Here is a 19,645-nt window from a genome sequence, read left to right as displayed (position 1 = left end):
TCGCATCTCATACCTTCGTAACGATGGTACTAAGAATCTTGAGTGTTATTTAAGTGTTTTTGGTTGTTTGTTTTTAACGCGAACTATTTAGGGAGCCCAGGGATAATGCTGGCTATATAGAGATGCGCCTGATTAGGCTCTGGATTTAATTCGGGCTGGGCAGGTAACGAAAGGGCGAGATGCAGCTTTTTCGTTGTAAGAAAAATACAACATCACTTTCGCTTTCAAAAACAAACCTTGTTAAAATTGTTTTTATTTTTCAGTTAATTGTTCATCATACATTTTTCCAATTAAAACCATTCTCTAGGTTTGCAATGGCGTTTTGTTTTCAAGTCATTTTCATATTAAGTACCTAGAAATTCTCAGTCCTACTGATTTTTTTTTTTTTTTTGGACAGGATCTCACTTTGGCCCAGGCTGGAGTGCGGCGGCACGGTCTGGGCTCACTGCAGCCTCGACCTCCCGGGCTCAGGTAGCTGGGGCTACAGGTGCGTTCCATCACACAGCTGATTTTTTTTAATTTTTCATAGAGAGTTTCACCATGTTGCTCCAGCTGGTCTCGAACTCCAGGGCTCAAGGGATTCGCCCTCAGCCTCCCAGAGTGCTGGGATTACTGACATGAGCCACCGTGCCCAGCCTCCCCGACAGAGAATTAATGCTGCTCTTTTCCCTTCAAGCATGCAGCCTCAAGTCTCCCATTAGTTTTCCTGCTTTCAATAGAGGCCTGTTTACAGAGAAATATTTAAAAACAAAAGAGCAAATGCTGTGATAAATGGCAACTAAAAGTGCTTCAATTAGAGACCATAAGGTCTGGTGGGGGAATTCCGTTTGGATAGAACAGACCTGACTGAAAACATCGAGCTTCTCAGCGCTAGTCAACTGCTATTCAGCTGGAAGTGGCCCCCGTGTTGCCAAGTACTTTGGTCCCTAAAAGGAGCCAGAAATCCGGACACTGGGCTATTTCAATTTTAAGATAGGTTCAAGGTGCCAGCCAAACAAAACAAGTCATAGGCCAGGTGCAATCCCAGGCTGATAGTTTATCTTTGATCTAAATTACAAACTGTTTAGAACAAGGAGTTTGTTCATTACTGTTCATGTCCAAAGCAGGTCCCCTCACATATTTAGTAATCAGTAAATGTGTTGGATGAAAGAAAGAAATGGACACCATCCTTAAAAAGTTCTTAGGGATAAAGTGGTAGTTGGTGATTGCCTAAAACACCTCTAGAAAGGAAAAGATAAATATATTTATTAAGCACCTCCCATCCGTAAAAGTACATTATCTCATTTAATCCTTCTGCAGTCTTTAGGGATTCCCCTCCTTCTGCTTATTTTATTTATTATTTTTTGTAGAGAGGGGGTAACACCTTGGCCTACCAAAGTGCTGTGATTACTGACCTGAGCCACCAAGCCAGGACCCCTCCTCCTACTTGAGAGAGAGATGTGAAGTCACTTGTCCAAGGCCGTATGGCCAATAAATGAAAAACTAATGGCCTCTGATGCAACTGGGAGTGTCTAGTGATTTGCTCTTTGATCAAACACATTCATGGCTGGTGGGATTTGATCTGCCTTCATGGGAACCGAAGCGCATTGGAAAATGAAGCATATCTTTCAGGAGTGTGGGCCTTCTAAGATGCTCTGTGACTACTCTGTTCATAATTTGATAATGTGTTTTGGAGATGGTGGCATCTTCTCCCTGATAACTAACGAAAGGGAAAATGAAAGGATGCAAATATTTATTTGGAACAATATGCCAGGCTTTTACTATCCATTAACTAATTTTAGTAATGACCCTGTGAAATAAACTTATCCTCATTTTACAGTTGAGGCAAGAGACTCAGACTGGTTAAGTCCCAGGTCACTCCGTTGTTAAAGAGCCAATTAGGAGACCTGAAGTCATTATGCTCTCAACTCTTGTCATTCTACCTCATGCTGAGATATTTCCATACTTCCTTGTCACCCAATCTTTAATTTTGTGGTCATCATTTACCTGTGTAGGTTCAATAGAAATATTTTCTACTTTGAGTTCAAATTAAGATCTGGACTGTATGGTTAATGTATAATACTCCTCAATTATGTGGTGGTTGATTTTCCAGAGGACTAGAATGCTGCAGGGTTGGCCTTTGTCCTAAACCGTTTCTAGGTATGGACTTGCCAGATGAGAGCCAGTGGGATGAAACCACCTGTGGCTTGGCTGTTTGTCAGCATCCACAATGCTGGGCAACTATCCGCCGCATTGAGAGGGGCCATCCTCGAATCCTCAGCTCACCCTGCAGAACTCCCCAGGATGCTGAAGGTGAATTAACCAGCTTCTGTCCTCTCCCTTACAAGGTTCTTAATCTGTTCATGTATGTGGCTTCCTTTCTCCTCGCAGCATATTAACACCCTTTCTTCTGATCTGCCTCTTCAGATAAACTCCCAGTGCTCACCGTGGTAAACATCCCAGATTCTTGCTTTGCACCTCGTCATTTACCAGAATGTACCTTTACTAAGACCCGTTCTTTATTGTCTCAGAGTTCAAAATTTTACTCCAAATTTCAAGGCAGGTAAATTATCACGGAATCTTCCTGTAACAGCTGATTGTCTCAAAATTCTGGGTTATGATTTTCCTTATCCATGTAGTATACTTTAAGAAAGCCAGATTAAAAACACCAGTTTGGTTAAAGAACTGGTGAACAGGCAGTAGGAAACAGAAAGAAACTCTGTTTGTGCTCTAGGAATTGGTTGATTTGGGAGGTATATTGGTTTGCTAGGGCTGTCGTAACAGAATACCATAGACTGGGTGGCTTAAACAGCAAAATTAATTTTCTTATAATTCTTGAGGCTAGAAGTCAATATCAAGGTGTTGGCAAGACTGTTTTCTTTTGAGGCCGCTCTTGGTTTGTAGATGATAATTTTTTTCCCCTTGTCTTTTTTATTTATTTCCTTTTTTCCTGAGGCAGGGTCCCACCTTGTTACCTAGGGTGGACTGGAGTGCAGTGGTGTGATCATAGCTCACTGCAGCCTCAACTATCCAGGCTCAGGCGATCTTCCCACCTCGGCCTCCCAAGTAGCTGGGACTACAAGTGTGCACCAACATGCCTGGCTAATTTTTTTTACTTTTATTAGAGATGAGGTCTTGCTTTGTTGCCTGGGCTGGTCTTGAACTCCTGGCCTCAAGTGATCCACCTGCCTTGGCCTCACAAATTGTTGGGGTTACAGACATAAGACACCAACCGGGCCCCTCTCCCTATGTCTTAACATGGTCTTCCCTCCGTGTGTCTGTGTCTTAATTTCTTCTTACAAGGACACCAGTCTTACTGAGCGAGGGCCCACCCATGTGACTTCATTTTTACTTTAATTACTTTTTTAAAGACCATGTCTCCAAATACCGTCGAATTCTGAAGTACTAGTTAGGACTTCAACAGATGAATTTTGGGAGGAGACAATTCAGCCCATCTTATCAGCGTCTGTAGATCAGAAAACTGTCCCTATATGTATGCTGTTTTCTTTTCTTTTTTTGAGACAGAATCTCACCTGTCACCCAGGCTGGAGTCCAGTGGCGCGACCTCTGCCTCCCAGGTTCAAGCAATTCTTGTGCCTCAGCCTCCCAAGTAGCTGGAATTACAGACATGTACCACCTCACCTGGCTGAGTTTTATATTTTTAGTAGAGACGGAGTTTCTCCATGATGGTCAGGCTGGTCTTGAACTCCTGACCTCAAGTGATCGACCCACCTTGGCCTCCCAAAGTGCTGGGATTACAGGTGTGAGCCACCATGCCCAACCCTGTCTTTCTATTTCTTTTTTTTTGGTGGGGTATAGGGTCTTACTCTGTCACCTAGGCTAGAGTGTAATGACATGATCTTGGCTCACTGCAACCTCCGCCTCCCAAGTTCTAGCGATTCTCCAGTCTCAGCCTCCCGAGTAGCTGCGACCACAGGCACGCACCACCACGCCCAGCTAATTTTTCTTTTTTTTATATAGACAGGGTTTTGCCGTGTTGCCCAGGCCAGTCTAGAACTCCTGAGCTCAAAGCATTCCACCCACCTCAGCCTCCTAGAGTGCTGGGATTACAGGCGTGGGACACTGTGCCCGGCCCCTGTCTTTCTATAATAATATTTTATTTTTAGGTATGAAACTATAAGCTACTAAAGGAAGAAGCAGTGGCTTTTTTTTTTCTCCTTTTCTTGAGTCTCCTAGGTACCCAATGAGTGCTTGCTGATACACGAAACTAAGGGACAGGTATTTGTGGAAAACTTAGAGTTAAAAACTTCAAATACTTTGTTACCTGGAATCAAAGCACCAGTGGTGGCTCTTGTAGTTTCTTTTCTCCTGTTCCATTTAAGTAGCCCCTGATGATTTATCTTAGGCTGACGATAGTATAGGAAGGAGTATGACTATTTTCAGGTTCTCTAGGACTTGAACTCTGGATAAACAGGGGTGTTTCTCAGTCAGGACCTATGATGTGCTTCACATTCACACCCAGAGACACACTCCGCCCCTGCCTGCCCGCCGTGTGTAGTGCAGAGCTGTGAGAGAGCTGCCTCCTCTACTCAGTTCCCTGTTCCCATGCCTTCTTCCTTCGGTGTGTCTTGCTTTGTGCTTCACGCTCTCTATTGGAGACCAGTACCTCATGACATGGTGGGTGTTTGCAGTGGCTTCCAATTTGTCTTCCCTGCCTTTTCCCCTTGAAGCTGTTTTGCATGTGGCCAACAGATTAATCTTCCAAAAATATTGCTTCGTTCATTTCCTTGCTTGAAAATCTCCTTCATCAGCACTTTGTTTACTAGAGAACAGACCCAAACCTCCCGACTCTAAACTGGTGGCCTCGCTCTTTACTATCTGGCTTATCTAATCAGAGTCCTCTCTTCTTGAACACCAACTTTTCCTCTATGCCAGACTGGTTTTCTGATTGTGATTTTCTGTCTCTGACACTTTGCTCATGCAGTTTCCTTACCCTTAAAGGCCTTCTTTCCTCCTGTCTGCTTCATTAAGTGCCTGGCCTGGCCTGTAAGGCCCTATGAGATCCAGCCTTCCTAACGGCCCTCATCTCACATTTCTCCCTTCCTTGTTTAATAGGTTCAGGCCACTCTGTTCCCTGAATTCCTCATATACTCCACACCTCCCACCCCAGGGCTTACGCACCTACTGTTTCCTCTGAGTGAAACAGTTTTCCCCCCAATTAGGTTATTATTATTTTTTTAAATGCTATTGACATTTTGGCCAAGATAATTCTTTGTCCTTTGGAGGTATCTTGTGCATTATCTGATTTTAGCTACTTCCCTCACCTCTACCCATTGAATACTAGTAGTACCCTACCTCCAGTTATGGCAACCAGAAATGCCTCAGACATTGCCAGATGTCCCCTGGGGGCAAAATTGCCCCCTGGTTGGGAAATACTGCCCTAGATCCTTCCAGCTAATTCCTTTTGGTCATTCGAGTTTAAGCTTAAATGTTGCTTTTTCACAGAAATCTTCCTTGACCAATCTGTTTAAAATTTCCCTATACCCTCATTATCATTTAACCAAGCATCCTTTTTCCTCAGTTCTTCTGATCTCAAATGATTTTTGTTGATTCATTTGCCACTTCTCATGAGAAAGTCAGTCCCTACAAGAGCAGGGACTCTCTCGTAGGGAGAAAGTGAGTTTGTTTTGTTGGCTGCTCTGTCTCCTATTTCTTCAACAATGCTTGACATACAGTGGAAGCACAGTAAGTATTTGTTGAATGAGAGAATATATCCTTTTCTTCTGCCAGGGTTGAGTTTCCTCATTTCCCACTAGCCTTGGATGTTCTCTCTTCCAAACTACCCCAGCACTTACAGTCCCTGGCATGCTTATTGATATTTTTATGTTTATGTCCTGTTTGTCCAACTGGATTTTAGGCCCTTTGAAGGCAGGGACCATGACATTTAGTCATTCAATTCACAACTATATTTTAGTCGGGGCCACTGTGATGAATGCTGGGGATACAACAGTAAACAACATACAGTCTTTGCCCTCAAGGGACTTTCAGCCTAGTTGGGGAGGCAAAGAAATAGGCAGGCCGTATGATGAGTGTCATGAGAGGACTGCCCCGTGGGTTTGTGGGAACACCAGAAAGAGTTCCCAAGCAAGGGCACTGTCTTCTGTGTAAGTGGCTCTGTGCCTAGACCAGAAGTCTGAGCTGTCTACCTAGTGAAGTGGGGATTGTAGGTGGAGGGTAGGCAGGAAGAGTGTTCTAAACCATAGGGATAGCATATGCAAAGGCTTAGAGACAAGAGGAAGTTCTGTCTGTATCAGGAAAATAGTTCATTGTGCTTAGAACATAGAGCAGGAATGGAAGAGTGATCAAAGAGAAGGCTGGGGAGCTGGACGGGAGGCAGGAACCTATGTCATGTAGGACTTCATAAATCAGGCAATCAGGCTGAGTGTTAGGTCTTTATATATTATTTTTTTTTAAACTCCTCTTACTATCATTCCTAAAGGTCTTTATCATTTACCTCTTTACATTATTCATTTATCCATGCATGTAACATGTCTTTTAAAAAATAAGAAATATAGCAAGTGATAAGAAAATATAAGGATATGAGGTTTTTTTTTTGTTTTTTTTTTTACTGTGGTAAATGCATACATAACAAAAATGGAACATTTTAGCCATTTTTAAGTGAACAATTCATTAGCATTAAGTACATTCATAACGTACATCCATCACCACTATCCATTTCCAGAATGTTTTCATCATGCCAAACAAAAACTGTATCCATTAACAGCAACTCCCCGTTCCCTCCTCTTCCTAGCCCCGGGTAATCTCTATTCTATTTTCTGTCTTAATGAACTTGTCTGTTCTAAGTATCTCATATAAGTGGAATCACACAACATTTGTCCTTTTGTGTCTGGCTTATTTCGCTTACTATAATATTTCCAGTGTTGTAGTATATACTGTAGTCCCTCCTTATTTGCAGGAAATATATTCTTAGACCCCCACTAGATGCCTGAAACTGTGAATAGTACCAAACCCTTATTTACTAAGTTTTTACATATACATACATACCTATGGTAAAGTTTATAAGTTAGGCACAGTAAGAGATTAACAACAATAAGATAGAACAATTATAATATGCTGTAATAAAAACTCATGGTGTGAATGTGGTCTCTTGTGCTCTCTCTCTCTCAAAATACCTTACTTGTAGGTGCTCACCTATTTGCATACCATAGTTGACTATGAATAAGTGGAACCATGGTTAAAGGTCTACCGTATCAGAATTTCTTGACTTTTTAAAGCTGAATGATATTGTATGTGTATAATGCATTTTGTTTATTTAACATATTTTGAGCATCTACATAAAAGGTTCTTAATAAACTTTTATTGATGGTGATATAACTGTCTCTAGCTGGAGGGAAGAGAAGGCTCTGAATTCCATTTTGATGGAACAAATAGTTGTGAAGTATTTGCAGCGTGCAATGTCTGTTTAGTTGCTGTTTCAGGAAAAACAAACAAACAAACAAAACTTAAAGTTATGATGAGACCCTCCATGCATTGAGTAAGCATTAAGCCCAAGGTTTTCTGTAGATAAGTAAAAGGTTTTCCTCGTAGCACTAACTTTGTCATTCCAATAAGCCTTTTGTGTTTCTGTTTTATGTGTGGAACTCATTTTTTAGGCCTCCAAGGGGTTTACCTGACAAAAGTTTGATCAACTGTGCTAATGGACTTCTCAAAGTAAGTCACAGGTTTTAAATGGTACTTCCTCAACATTTTTTCTTTACTAGTGGAAATAAACTATTTTGCTTTTATTTGAAATTATTCCTCAGGAAGACTATAATCTGAATAGTAATGTTGATAGTAACTGTCTAATATTGGGCTTATATGCTAGACTCTGCTATCTACATGTCTTCAGAAATCCTAGAAGTAAGTGGGATTGATTTGTGCAGGTTTGGTGTAGGTGAGAATTTTCTGTTTCTGTCTTGCGTAGAACATGTTCAGCTCATTAAATACTGTCATTTAATAATCAGGGAAACTGGAATACTGGAATGTCAGACCTAAATAGGCCTTAAGGTCATCTAATCTGATGACTTGCAAACTTTTTAGCTATGATCTACAGTAAGAAAAAGATTTTACAATAAAAATATCATGGAACAATCCTTACCTTAGCTATGAGTGATGTACCCTAATGTTTTCTGTCCTATTCTGTTTTATTCTATTTCATTTTTAAACAATGTGGTCTGTGATTCATAGAATTTGATTTTATGACCTAAGAATAAGTTTCAATTGCAATTTGAAGAACGCTACTGTGGTCTATTTTATATATCCTTCAGGGGAGGAAACTGAGATGAGAAGTGATGTGCCAAAGCACACAGCTAGTTGGGGGTAGAGCTGAATTAGAGCTTTAGGAAGAAAAAATCCTACTTACCTACAGTAAAGAGAGATTTACTATTCTTTGCAGTCCTACTGGATGCCTTTTATTTTTTTCATGAGATGCTTCACTTTTCAGTATCATGTGGAATGGAGAGTATAAGGAACTGAGATGATAGATGGTTTTGAATGGATGAATTAACTAATCACTTTACTTCTATGTCTTCTTTAGAATAAGAGGATTAGATTAAATAATAATTATTATTTTTTAAGAGACAGAGTCTTTCTCTGTCACCCTGGCTGGAGTGCAGTGGTATGATCATGGCTCACTATAGCTTCAAATGCCTGAATTCAAGCCATCCTCCTGCCTCAGACCCCTGAGTAGCTGGGACTACAGGCACACACCACCACACTTGGCTAATTAAAAAAAATTTGTAGAAATAGGATCTCATAGGCTGGGCGCGGTGGCTCACACCTGTAATCTCAGCACTTTGGGAAGCCGAAGTGGGCGGATCATAAGGTCAGGAGATCGAGACCATCCTGACCAACATGGTGAAACCCCGTCTATACTAAAATACGAAAAAAATTAGCCAGGTGTGGTGGTGCACACCTGTAGTCCCAGCTACTTGGGAGGATGAGGTACAGGAATCGCTTGAACCCAGGAGGCAGAGGTTGCAGTGAGCTGAGATTGTGCCATTGCACTCCAGCCAGGTGCAGAGTGAGACTCTGTCTCATAAAAAAAAAAGAAAGAAACAGGGTCTCACTATGTTGCCCAGGCTGGTCTCAAATGCCCAGCTCAAGCAGTCCTCTTCCCTGGTCTACCAAAGTGCATGAGCTGTCATGCCTGGCCTAGATTAAATTATTTTAAGTTAAATTATTTGAATAGATAATGTATGAACATTATATATATATATATATATATATATATATATATATATATATTTATATGTATATATATCTCCTGACCTTGTGATCTGCCTGCCTCAGCCTTCCAAAGTGCTGGGATTACAGGCATGAGCCACTGTGCCAGTCTGAGCATGATTTTTAAATTCAAAAAGCGTTAAAGGATTTATAATGAAAAGGAGTCTCTCCTATTACCTCCAAGTCAATCAGTTCCTCTTCACAGGGACAACCTTATTTTTAATAGCTTTTTTCTGTGTGTATCTTCCCAGGAGTATGGAATAGGTGATTTTTAAGGTTTCCTTGAGCCCCAGGGCACCCTTATATGGGGTCTGACTAGGAGTAGCTAAATGCTAACCCAATGGCACAGGGAAGCAGGGGAGATTGTTTGCTTATTAATACTCATTCTTACAGATACCTATACTGATATTTGATGGAGTAGTCTTTTTTTTTTTTTTTTTTATTTTGGGAGAATATTATAAAGGTGTCTTGGAGATGGAAAACTTAAATCATCTTCTGTGCCACCAAGCGCTTTGCTTAGCATATTCTTAATCTGATAAAGGAGCCTAGCACCTGAAGCCATACATTGGTTTTATATCTTTCTCTTAGCTGCCAGTGTTGAATTTGAATGAGACGCAACTTCCCTCCCCTGAAAGAAATATGGTTGTACTGTGGATCCCAGAAGAAACAGAGATACATGTGAGGTGAGTATCATATCTGGAACTCAGAGGCCTTTGATTCTGTAAATACCTGCTGTCTTCTGCAGGCCTCCTTTTTGTGATCTTTCTTTTAGCCAGCTCATTGCAAGTAGCAGGAGGCCAAGCAGAGAAGGTCATGGTCACTTGCATCTACTTTTTGCTATACTGGAATTTTAATGTAATGTGTTTTGAGATTCATGCTATGGGACTTTGCCATATCAAATTTTACATGGCAGTAACTAGCATACAAGATAAGGTCCAACTTATTTATAAGGCTTGACTAAGGAATAAATACTCCCTCAATTTTTCTTTTTAGTCACTTGGAACAAGTGAAAAAGTTCTCAGTGAAGCATGTGAATCTCTGATCTCAACCCCCGGGCCTAGTACAGTGTACAGAAGCAATAGCATACAGGACTTGTGTACAAAACAGTGCATGACAAAGATCATTTGGTGAAGGCCCAAAGGTCTTGCTGATATTGACAAGCATGGGGAAAGTGTTTGGTTTTTCTTTCCTGATCCTTGAGGCTGTTTTGGGCAGGGCCAAGCAGAGTGGGGCACAGATCTGATTCTTAAGTGACATTTAGAAATGATGAAACTTAAGAATTTCTTTTTATTTCATTTTTTTCTTTTTAAAAAATGATCCTGTGAATGCTTCTCTCTCTCTCACTCACCACACACACACACACACACACACACACACACACACGCATTTTTGTATGTATATGGTATAAACAAATGAAAAACAACCCTATGGGTTTATTTCCTTTCATGTGAAAGAAGCTCAGAAGTAGGCAGGCCTAGGGCATGTGAGCTCCATGAGACAATTAGAAACCGGAGCTCCTTCTAGCTTTCTGGGCCATCATCCTTAGCCCATGGATTCTAACTTCTAAGGAATTTCATGGGTGCTTTTATTTATTTATTTATTTTTGAGATGGGGTCTTGTGCTGTTGCTCAGGCTAGAGTGCAGTGGCTTCAAGTGATTCTCCTGCCTCAGCCTCCTGAGTAGCTGGTACTACAGTCGTATACCACCATGCCTGGCTAATTTTTTGTATTTTTTTTTTTTTTTTAGTAGAGATGGGATTTTATCATGTTAGCCACAATGGTCTCAATCTCCTGACCTTATGATCTGCCCGCCTTGGCCTCCCAAAGTGCTGGGATTACAGGCATGAGCCACTGCTCCTGACCTCATGGGTGCTTTTAATGTCTAAGTTGGCTACTAGAACTCCAGCTATCATATCCATCTCCCAGGCAAGGAGGAAGAGGAGAGAGCAATAAAATACTTTTTTTTTTGAGATGGAGTCTTGCTCTGTCACCCAGGCTGGAGTGCAGTGGTGTGATCTCGGCTCACTGCAACCTCTGCCTCTCGGGTCCAAGCAATTTTCCTGCCTCAGCTTCCCAAGTAGCTGGGATTATAGACACACACCATCATGCCTGCCTAATTTTTGTATTTTTTTTAGTAGAGACAGGGTTTCACCATGTTGGCTAGGCTGGTCTCCAACTCCTGACCTTGTGATGATCTGCCTGCCTTGGCAAAGTGCTGGGATTACAGGCATGAGCCACCATGCCCAGCCATAAAATACTTTTTACACAACCTCTCTGTCTCAAGCATTGAGGATTTAGTGGAGAACCATATAGATTTGGTCCCTGTCCTATTGGAGCCTTGTCAGGGGGAGTTAGACATTACAGACAAAACCACAGCTACATAGATCATTTCTAATTTGGTTTCACGTTATGAAAGCAGATAACTGGATTGGCTGAGAGAATGATGGGAAACCTAATTTAGATAGGAGGCTGGGGGCTCTTTCTAGCAGAAGGTACTTCGGCAACAGGTACTGCTGGGCTCCTAACCAGCTGTCTTTGAGCACTGATTAGAGCTAGGAATCTTTGTGGTCATCATTCACAACCTTGGAACTTCTGTTTAAGATCTGGGAATAAGTTGTGCTTATTCTTATTTCAAGTCCAGCTGAGAAGCATGTTTTGTTTTGTTTTCTCCAGCCAGCATGGGAAGAAGAAAAAGAACTTGGCAGTGGTGAGTTTGATGTTTTTGTGCAGACCTTTGTATCACTATGTAGACTTTATTTTGTTTTCCTTTCCGGTCTTCTCCACCTCACCCCCTTTCTTTTCCTAAATTATCAGAATCTGCTAAAGAAAACCCTTCTTTAGGAATAATTAACCAAACCATTCTCTCTTCAGAGACTCCTCTTCCCTGTCTCCTCCCTGTAGGGAGATGAAGAGCATCTTGAGATAACAGGAGGAACTGTTGGGTATTCAGGGAGAATTTTTGGTCAATTAAAAACTAATCCCAATGTGATGAGATAGAATTTCAATGGACTAGGAGTTATAAGACCTGGGCTTCTCATTCTAATTCTACCATTTATGGGTAAATGTGACCTTGATTAAGTCACAGAGCTGTAAGACTGCTATGTCCATGAGAGTAGTGTCTTGGTTCATTTTGTTCATTGCTGAATCCCCATCCCTAGCCCTGACTGACACATAATTAGACAATAAATTTTTGTTCAGTTTGTTGAGTGAATAATGAATGACTTTTCTGGAAAATGAAGCAAAACAACTAATCCCTGTATGATCTGAATACAACAATAGAGTTGGGAGCTTGAGAGGAATTGTGGTGGCCCTCATCATTCAGAGGAGGCAAGAATGGCTGGAGTTCATGCCAGGGTAGTGCTGGGAGGCTAGAATGTTGATGGGAAGGAATAGGCTCAGAAAGAGGGCTTTGGAGAATTCTTTCCACTGTTTCTCTTCCAGAAAAGCAAGTCATTTCTGGGTCTCTCTGGAAATCAGCCCACAGAAACAAGAGTAGGAACTCCAGAGATGATCGTGCCTCCCCCAACCCCAGTGCAATTGTCTGAAAAATTCAGATCAGATTTCCTGCCTCTGTGGGCCCAATCCAAAGCATTACCTCAGGATCTACTGAAGGAGTAAGTATCGTGTAGGTCTGTAGGAGAGCCAGAGCATCTGTTTTCAACTGAAGCTGCGACAGGTCTAAACAGTGTGCTCTTCCTGAGTAGGGCTGGGAGAAAACTATCACCCCAGTTGTTTATGCAACTCTTACCTCACCAACAGACAGGGATGACCATCATAACCACCACATTTATTACGCTTACCATTTGCCCAGCTCTGTGCTAAGCACATCACATGTACTTTCATTGAAATTTCCACTAGGAGGCAGGCACTGTCACTCTCTTCTTTTCATAGGTGAATTATGAATAAGTGGTAGGCAGAATGTACGGTCTGCAGTGAGATGACCTTTGAGTTTTATGTTGAAACTTAACTGGCTATATGAATGTTGGTAATGTATTTAGCCTCTTATAGATTCATTTTCGTCATTTCAAAGTATGAATAATACCTGTTCTCAGGGTGTTGTAAGGATTCAGTATTATAAAGTACATGAGCCTGACATAGAATCAGCACTGAGTATGTGCAGCTATGATGATTTTAGTTGCATCAGAAAGGTGTTACCAAATAAACACTTGTTGGTATAAGCCCTTTCAGAACCAGAGTGGAGATTTCTTGGAGCCCTTTACATCTCTTTCTCCTCAGCCATGCTTTTCAGGAAGAGCTGTTGCTGACTGGCTGTCTTCTGTCCCCTTCAGACTTTTCCCGGGTAGAAAGCAAACCATGCCCTGTCCAGAGATGAAGATACAATTGGCCATGATGAGAAAGAATCTTCCCTTGAAAATGAACCGACCTGACAGTGCAATTTCTTCTAAGATGTTTCTATCTATACATCGCCTCACCCTGGAAGTAAGAGCTAGGGAGCAACAGGGAAGAAGCCTATGTGAAAATTCAAACCCTTCTCTTGTCAAATCTGGAAGAGGAGACATTCTATTCCTTATCTCTGTTTTGCCTTTCCATGCTGAACCCAAGGCCTGCAGAAGGCTGGGCTCTATGTAGGTGAAAGCCAAGCAATGGGGAAGTGTTGACAGAGTAATGTTCTCTATTTCATTTCTTTTTTTCTTTTTTGAGAGACTGGGTCTCACTCTGTCATCCAGGCTGGAGTGCAGTGGTTATCATGGCTCACTGCAGCCTTGACCTTCTGGGATCAAGCCATCCTCCCACCTCAGCCTCCAGAGTAGCTGGGACTACAGGCATGTGCCACCATGGCTGGCTAATTTTTAATTTTTTGTAGAGACAGGGTTTCACTATGTTGCCTAGACTGGTTTTAAACTCTCGAGCTCAAGTGATCCACCCACCTCAGCCTCCTAAAGTGCTGGGATTATAGGCGCCAGCCAGCGTGCCTGGCCATGTTCTCTATTTCTTCTGCACTTTGTTACCCACATCTTTTCCCTTCCTCCATAGCCTCTGGTACAATGCTGCAAAACACTAGTGTTGACTGGATGATAAACGCATTTGGGGGACACATTTGGAGAAAGGGAAAGATCTGCAGTAGAGCTTTGCTTCTTTTTTCTTTCTCCAGAGACCAGCACTGCGATATCCTGAACATCTGAAGAAATTACGTAACCTGAAGACAGAAGGTAGATTTGCTGTTGCTGCTGGATCTCTAAGCACAATTTTTGTCAGCCCACATTTCTCATACTTTAACATGGTCCAATTCAGTTATATTTGTGGCCTTAGTCATGCAGAATGACATGTAGAACTCAGGAAACAATAGTTTCAGGAAGCAGCCTGTCTGGATTGGTCCTTACCAGGGAGAGTCAGCATTGTGAAGGAGGGCACAGCAGGCATTCCAGTTGGAGAGAGGGGGCTGTTAGCGAGAAGAGGATCAATCTGGCTCTCTGGTCACCAGGTTACAGGAAACAGCAGCAGTGGCAGCGGCAGCAGCAGCAACAGAGGAGGTTGAAAACACCTACTAAGAAACAGGTAGAGTGGCAGTGAGGGGCTTGCTGGGCCTGGGAGAAATAGCTACAGCCTGCAATGGAAGGGATGTATGAAAAGTGGGAGTCTCCTTGTTTTCTGTCTGGTTATAGATATAAAGTTCTTGTTTGGTTGTAGATGTTAAATTCCTTCTTTTTGATTCCTTTTGAAAAAATTTTCTTTGCTTCCAAATATCCTAATTCATTCCTCCTGATGTGGGTTTCAGGAGGCTAAAGTGAAAGCCAAGGGTGATCCAGGGAGCCAAAGCACGTCACTTAAACATCCAGTTACCACCGTTCGTGATCGTCTCTATGGTAAGGGTAATATATGCTTGGTTGGGGGTGATGGGATCCTTGAGGGGTAGGTGTCTGAGGGTAGGAAAAGCTAAGCATGCTCTTGTCATTTTGAGACCTGCCTTTGTTAGGCACTCACAATTTCTTGAAATGCTTCAGTCTGTCTGGTCTATCCTGCACCATGCTTCCCGCAGACATTTACTAAGCAAACAAACTGGGCCAGATGTATGCTTCACATGGGGACCTGAAAGATGACCATGAACATAAATCACAGTCATTTCTTCCTCAGGTTCTACCTAAGAAAAGGCAGAGCACTTTGAGGACAAGGAGAGGAGCAAGCCCATGTTTTTGCAGAGAAAACCCTGAGGGCCCATTGTCCAATGAGGCAGGGAGAGCTGGGGCCCCTCGCTAGAACCCCAGAGGAGTTCTAAGGAAGCAGAGCTCCAGGGCCCCCTAACCTCCCTGCCACAAGGTAGAGAGTCTCTGGAGCCTCTCGTTAAAATCAGCACATTGTGCCGGGCGCGGTGGCTCAAGCCTGTAATCCCAGCACTTTGGGAGGCCGAGGCGGGTGGATCACGAGGTCAAGAGATCGAGACCATCCTGGTCAACATGGTGAAACCCCGTCTCTACTAAAACTACAAAAAATTAGCTGGGCATGGTGGCGCGTGCCTGTAGTCCCAGCTACACAGGAGGCTGAGGCAGGAGAATTGCTTGAACCCAGGAGGCGGAGGTTGCGGTGAGCCGAGATCGCGCCATTACACTCCAGCCTGGGTAACAAGAGCGAAACTCCGTCTCCAAAAAAAAAAAAAAAAAAAATCAGCACATTGTCTAGCCCCATCCAGGAGGCAGGGAGCCAGTTCTTGTCAGGCACTTCTTTTGTTCCAGTGCGTGTGCTGGATACAAGAACGATATCTCCCCATTTTGGAGTCCTTATCATGTCTGAGCTCAGGGATATACTTACCCCTATCTGACATTTTTCAACTTGATTGTAGAATGGGAGGAGGGAGAAAGAATCCCCCAAAACCTTGGAGGATCATTGTGCCCTTCTCAGACTGGACATTGCTGACTTTAATAAGAAAACAACTGTTTAATCATCAGAAGGAACTCTCCATCCTGGGGCATTGGGAGGGCTGAGACTAAGTTTCCTGAGAAGGATGTTTCCCTCTTGCTTTCCTTCCCATCTCACTTATTGTCTGATGCCAGTGATGTCCTTTAACCTGAAGTTCTAAGAAAGTCCCTGCCCTTCTCATGGGAGGTAGACAGAATCAGGGCTTGGCCCCGGGCAGGAAGTGATGTATCCACAGTTAGCACTCCATCTAAGGTGACCACTGCCACTCCCCTGAATTCCATTCTGGTGCCTTTTGTACCCCTTCCCAATGCCTCCAATAGCAGCAGTTTTTGGGTGACTGGGGTGCCCCCTGAGTCATTTTCTTAGAGTGGTGGCCTGTCCTCACTGAGTTGAGAAAGGCTTTATGGAAGAGATGATCTTTGCATTGGTTCTTGATTATGTGTAGGAGTTTTCCTGATATGGCAAAGAACTCTTGAAAGGGAATAGCCTGTGCAAAGGCATAGGGGAGGATCATAACTGCTTAGGAAACACTGAACCGTTGAGTGTGGTTGTGGGGTTGGGTATCTGAGGAAGAGTGGTCCATCATGCCACAGAGGTAGGCAGAGGTTTGTATGGACTGCCAAGTCATTTGACCTTTATCACCCAGCCAGTGGTGCTCCGCCTTGACTGTACGCTAAGAGCAATTGAGAAGCCTTTATTTTTAATTTATTTATTTTATTTTTATTTATTTAGTTTTTTGAGACAGAGTTTCACTCTTGTTACTCAGGCTGGAGTGCCATGGTGTGATCTCTGCTCGCTGCAACCTCTGCCTCCCGGGTTCAAGCCATTCTCCTGCCTCAGCCTACTGAGTAGCTGGGATTACAGGCATGCACCACCATGCCTGGACAATTTTTTGTATTTTTAGTAGAGACGAAGTTTTTCCATGTTGGCCAGGCTGGTCTCGAACTCCCGACTTCAGGTGATCCGCCCACCTCGGCCTCCCAAAGTGCTGGGATTACAGGTGTGAGCCAGCGCCTGGCCAACAAGCTTTTCTTTTCTTTATTATTATTTTTTTTTCCCATGGGAACATGATCTTACAAGCTTTTAAAATTCTAATACTCAGGCTGTATCCCAGCTATTAAATTAGAATTTCTGGTGGTAGAAACTAGGCCTCAGTATTTTTTTTTTTTAAGCTCCTCAGTTCTCCCAGTGTGCAGCTAAGGTGAGAACCAGTGCTGATGGGGAGTCGATGGAAATGCTGTATTTTAGCATAATGCCTCTGGTGGCAGCTTGGAAGATGTTTGTTTAGGGAAAGGGAGATTGAGAAAAGAAAGAATGAATGTACTTAGGGACTAGTTGGGGAAGCAGCTGATGCAAAAGATACATGAAACTAGAGGTTTTTGTTTTGCTTTGTTTGTGGGTACATGAGGGATGGCGCAAGATGAGTCACATTCTGGTAAGAGGAGTATTTATATGCTGCGAGAAGGTAGAGTTAGGGTTTCTTGGAGGAATCCTGGGACTTTTTCACACACTTTACCATAATCTCTAATTCTGTAATAGATAAAAGTATAGTCCCAAGTGAGCAGAATCTCAAATAGAACTCAGAAGGTCTAGCTACCTTTTATCTGCCACCAAGATCTTATCTTTTCCTGGATGCAGAGTCACTTATAGACTAAATGTCACCTAGAAGCCCCAAAATAGGGTATGATGGGCCAATACAAGGAAGATTGAGTTGACTTTTTAGTTATTAGATTACAGAACTCTGCCAGGTCGGAAAAGTGACATGAAGCAGCAGCAGCTGATGGAGACAGAAGGAACCACCTCAAAACAGGTGAGAGTGTGCCAGGGCCTCTGCTAGGACCCAGTTTCAGTTATCTGTTACTCCAAAGCATAACCATAGTGATTTGTTATTTCTAATGATTCTGTGGGTTGACTGAACAGTTATTCTCTTCTTGCTTGAGGTCACGTAATGCAGCTGGGCTGAGACTGTTGCCCAAGTTGCTGGTTTTCCTTCCTGAGGCCTCTGCATGTGGCTTTTTTGGGCTTTTTGGCAGCATAGCAGTCTCATGAAAGCAGTTTCTTAAGGGATGGGCCTGGAATTAAAACAGTGTTACTTCTGCCACATTTTATTGGCTGAAGAAGTTGCAAGTCAATCCCAGAGAGTAAATAAGAGAAGAAATAGGCCCTGTCTCTTGATGGGAGGAACAGCATGTGCAAACTGGAATGAGAGGAATTGTTGGAAGCCATCCTTGGAGGCCGTCTGCCCTTGGTTGACTGTAGGGAACGGGAAGGAGTGGTTCTAGCTTCATTTCGACAGCACGGAGAGCAAAGAATGTGTGATACCAGCTTCTTTTCAGTCCAAAGAGATGGGTCTCTGGCTCATCTTAGATGTTAATTTCTCCAAGGAAAACATCTTTTAGAAAAATCCTTTTAGTTCCCTAAAGTCTTGATTCAAATTTCCTTATGTTTTTCCCTGATGAATTTCAGGATTCCACAGAGAGACCAAAGATGGACTGTTATGACCATGTGGATCTCTACCACAGTGTGAAAAGTAAGTTACTAGAGTAGAGGAGCCTTAGTAAGTGACTGAGGCTAGGGAGAACTGAACCTGTGTTGACCAGGATGGTTTACCTCCCTGAAGGCACAGTCCTCCTGTCTTAGAGAGATCCTAAAAAACACCCCAGTTTTTCCTTTTCTGTCCTCCATTTGTCATAGTTATTTGAGAGAAGTTTACAGGTGCAATTAATGACTGCATCTTCTTTTAGGTCCTGAATTGTATGAAACAGAACCGACTAACAAGGACATTAGTGCTCTGGTGGAAGCTGTGCCAGAAGCTCAGGCTGTCAGCCAAAAGAAGGTCTCCTTGAGCTTTGCAGAAAGTATGGCTAGAACAAGCTCGAACTCTGAGCTCGCACTACTGAGGATTCTTCAGGACACTGATGATGAGGATGAGGAGAGCCAGTCCTCTGGGACAGAGTGAGAAGCCTCTGGAGAAGTAGACTGAAGGCATCTCCCGTAGCAGCTGTGTTCCAGAGTGGGATGGCTGGTATCCTGAGGACAGCAGCGTTTCACATAAGGGCAAGAGGAGAGAGGACTTCTGCTCTCTGGAGCCTTTCCCAGGGCCTGAGCTCTGAGCTTAGGGATTCAGATTTCTTTGTTTACCTCTACTTGCCTCTAAAATAAATGTAGGAGAAAAAGCCCTACCCCTTTTACATTTATATTATTTCTCTTCCATTAGGGTCAGGATAATCTTGGTGATTAAACACAACTGCTTCTCAATCAAAAGACTCATTTTCTCTTTCTAGGAGGAAGGAAAAGGTGTTTCTTGGTATCTGTTTTCTGGGTCACTCTTACCTCATCTCTGAAGCTCTGAAAGGTTTCCAGTGGTAGGGGGCTGAATTTGGCTCATGGGAGCTGCCATGGTGCTTGCTAGATTTTTCTCTCATTCCCTGGAAATGGTTTCTTTTGGAGATGGGATCTACATTGTCATCAAATAATGTTCATTGTGTCGCTGATCATGAGCTCCTAGGCTCAAGCAGCCCTCCCTCCTCAGCCTCCCAAAGCGCTGG

General features: G+C 42.8%; 1 protein-coding gene across 3 annotated transcripts; it reads left to right on the top strand.

Moving 5' to 3' along the window:
• Positions 1 to 558: 558 nt before the first annotated feature.
• Positions 559 to 19,420, top strand: CUNH9orf43 (chromosome unknown C9orf43 homolog). Of its 3 annotated transcripts, XM_017530327.2 has the most exons (13): positions 559 to 2,292; positions 2,407 to 2,542; positions 7,614 to 7,671; positions 9,814 to 9,908; positions 11,898 to 11,931; positions 12,666 to 12,838; positions 13,514 to 13,664; positions 14,338 to 14,395; positions 14,668 to 14,741; positions 14,962 to 15,049; positions 17,828 to 17,907; positions 18,564 to 18,627; positions 18,842 to 19,273. In XM_017530327.2, exons 1-13 carry the CDS (start codon positions 2,142 to 2,144, stop codon positions 19,054 to 19,056), a joined length of 1,377 nt encoding a protein of 458 aa, XP_017385816.1. In that variant the 5' UTR covers positions 559 to 2,141; the 3' UTR covers positions 19,057 to 19,273. The 3 variants fall into 3 exon arrangements, with proteins under 3 accessions (XP_017385816.1, XP_017385811.1, XP_037595108.1); XM_017530322.2 differs by lacking the exons at positions 17,828 to 17,907; positions 18,564 to 18,627 and adding an exon at positions 12,504 to 12,551 and having other exon boundaries at positions 560 to 2,292; positions 18,842 to 19,420; XM_037739180.1 differs by lacking the exons at positions 14,668 to 14,741; positions 14,962 to 15,049; positions 17,828 to 17,907; positions 18,564 to 18,627 and adding an exon at positions 12,504 to 12,551 and having other exon boundaries at positions 561 to 2,292; positions 18,842 to 19,416.
• Positions 19,421 to 19,645: the final 225 nt, after the last annotated feature.

The sequence above is a fragment of the Cebus imitator genome, unplaced genomic scaffold (genome assembly GCF_001604975.1).
Source record: "Cebus imitator isolate Cc_AM_T3 unplaced genomic scaffold, Cebus_imitator-1.0 Scaffold64, whole genome shotgun sequence".
In the NCBI taxonomy this organism is placed as follows: Eukaryota; Metazoa; Chordata; class Mammalia; order Primates; family Cebidae; genus Cebus; species Cebus imitator.
The sequence above is the reverse complement of the archived record's forward strand: the minus strand, read 5'-3'. Positions and strand labels throughout refer to the sequence as shown.

Excerpts from the sequence above, each read along its gene's own strand:
- CUNH9orf43 (XM_017530327.2), top strand. The coding sequence starts at position 2,142 with ATGGACTTGCCAGATGAGAGCCAGTGGGATGAAACCACCTGTGGCTTG. Across the intron at positions 2,543-7,613 it reads TACTCCAAATTTCAAGGCAG|GCCTCCAAGGGGTTTACCTG; the intron begins GTAAATTATCAC and ends CTCATTTTTTAG. Across the intron at positions 17,908-18,563 it reads AAGGAACCACCTCAAAACAG|GATTCCACAGAGAGACCAAA; the intron begins GTGAGAGTGTGC and ends GATGAATTTCAG.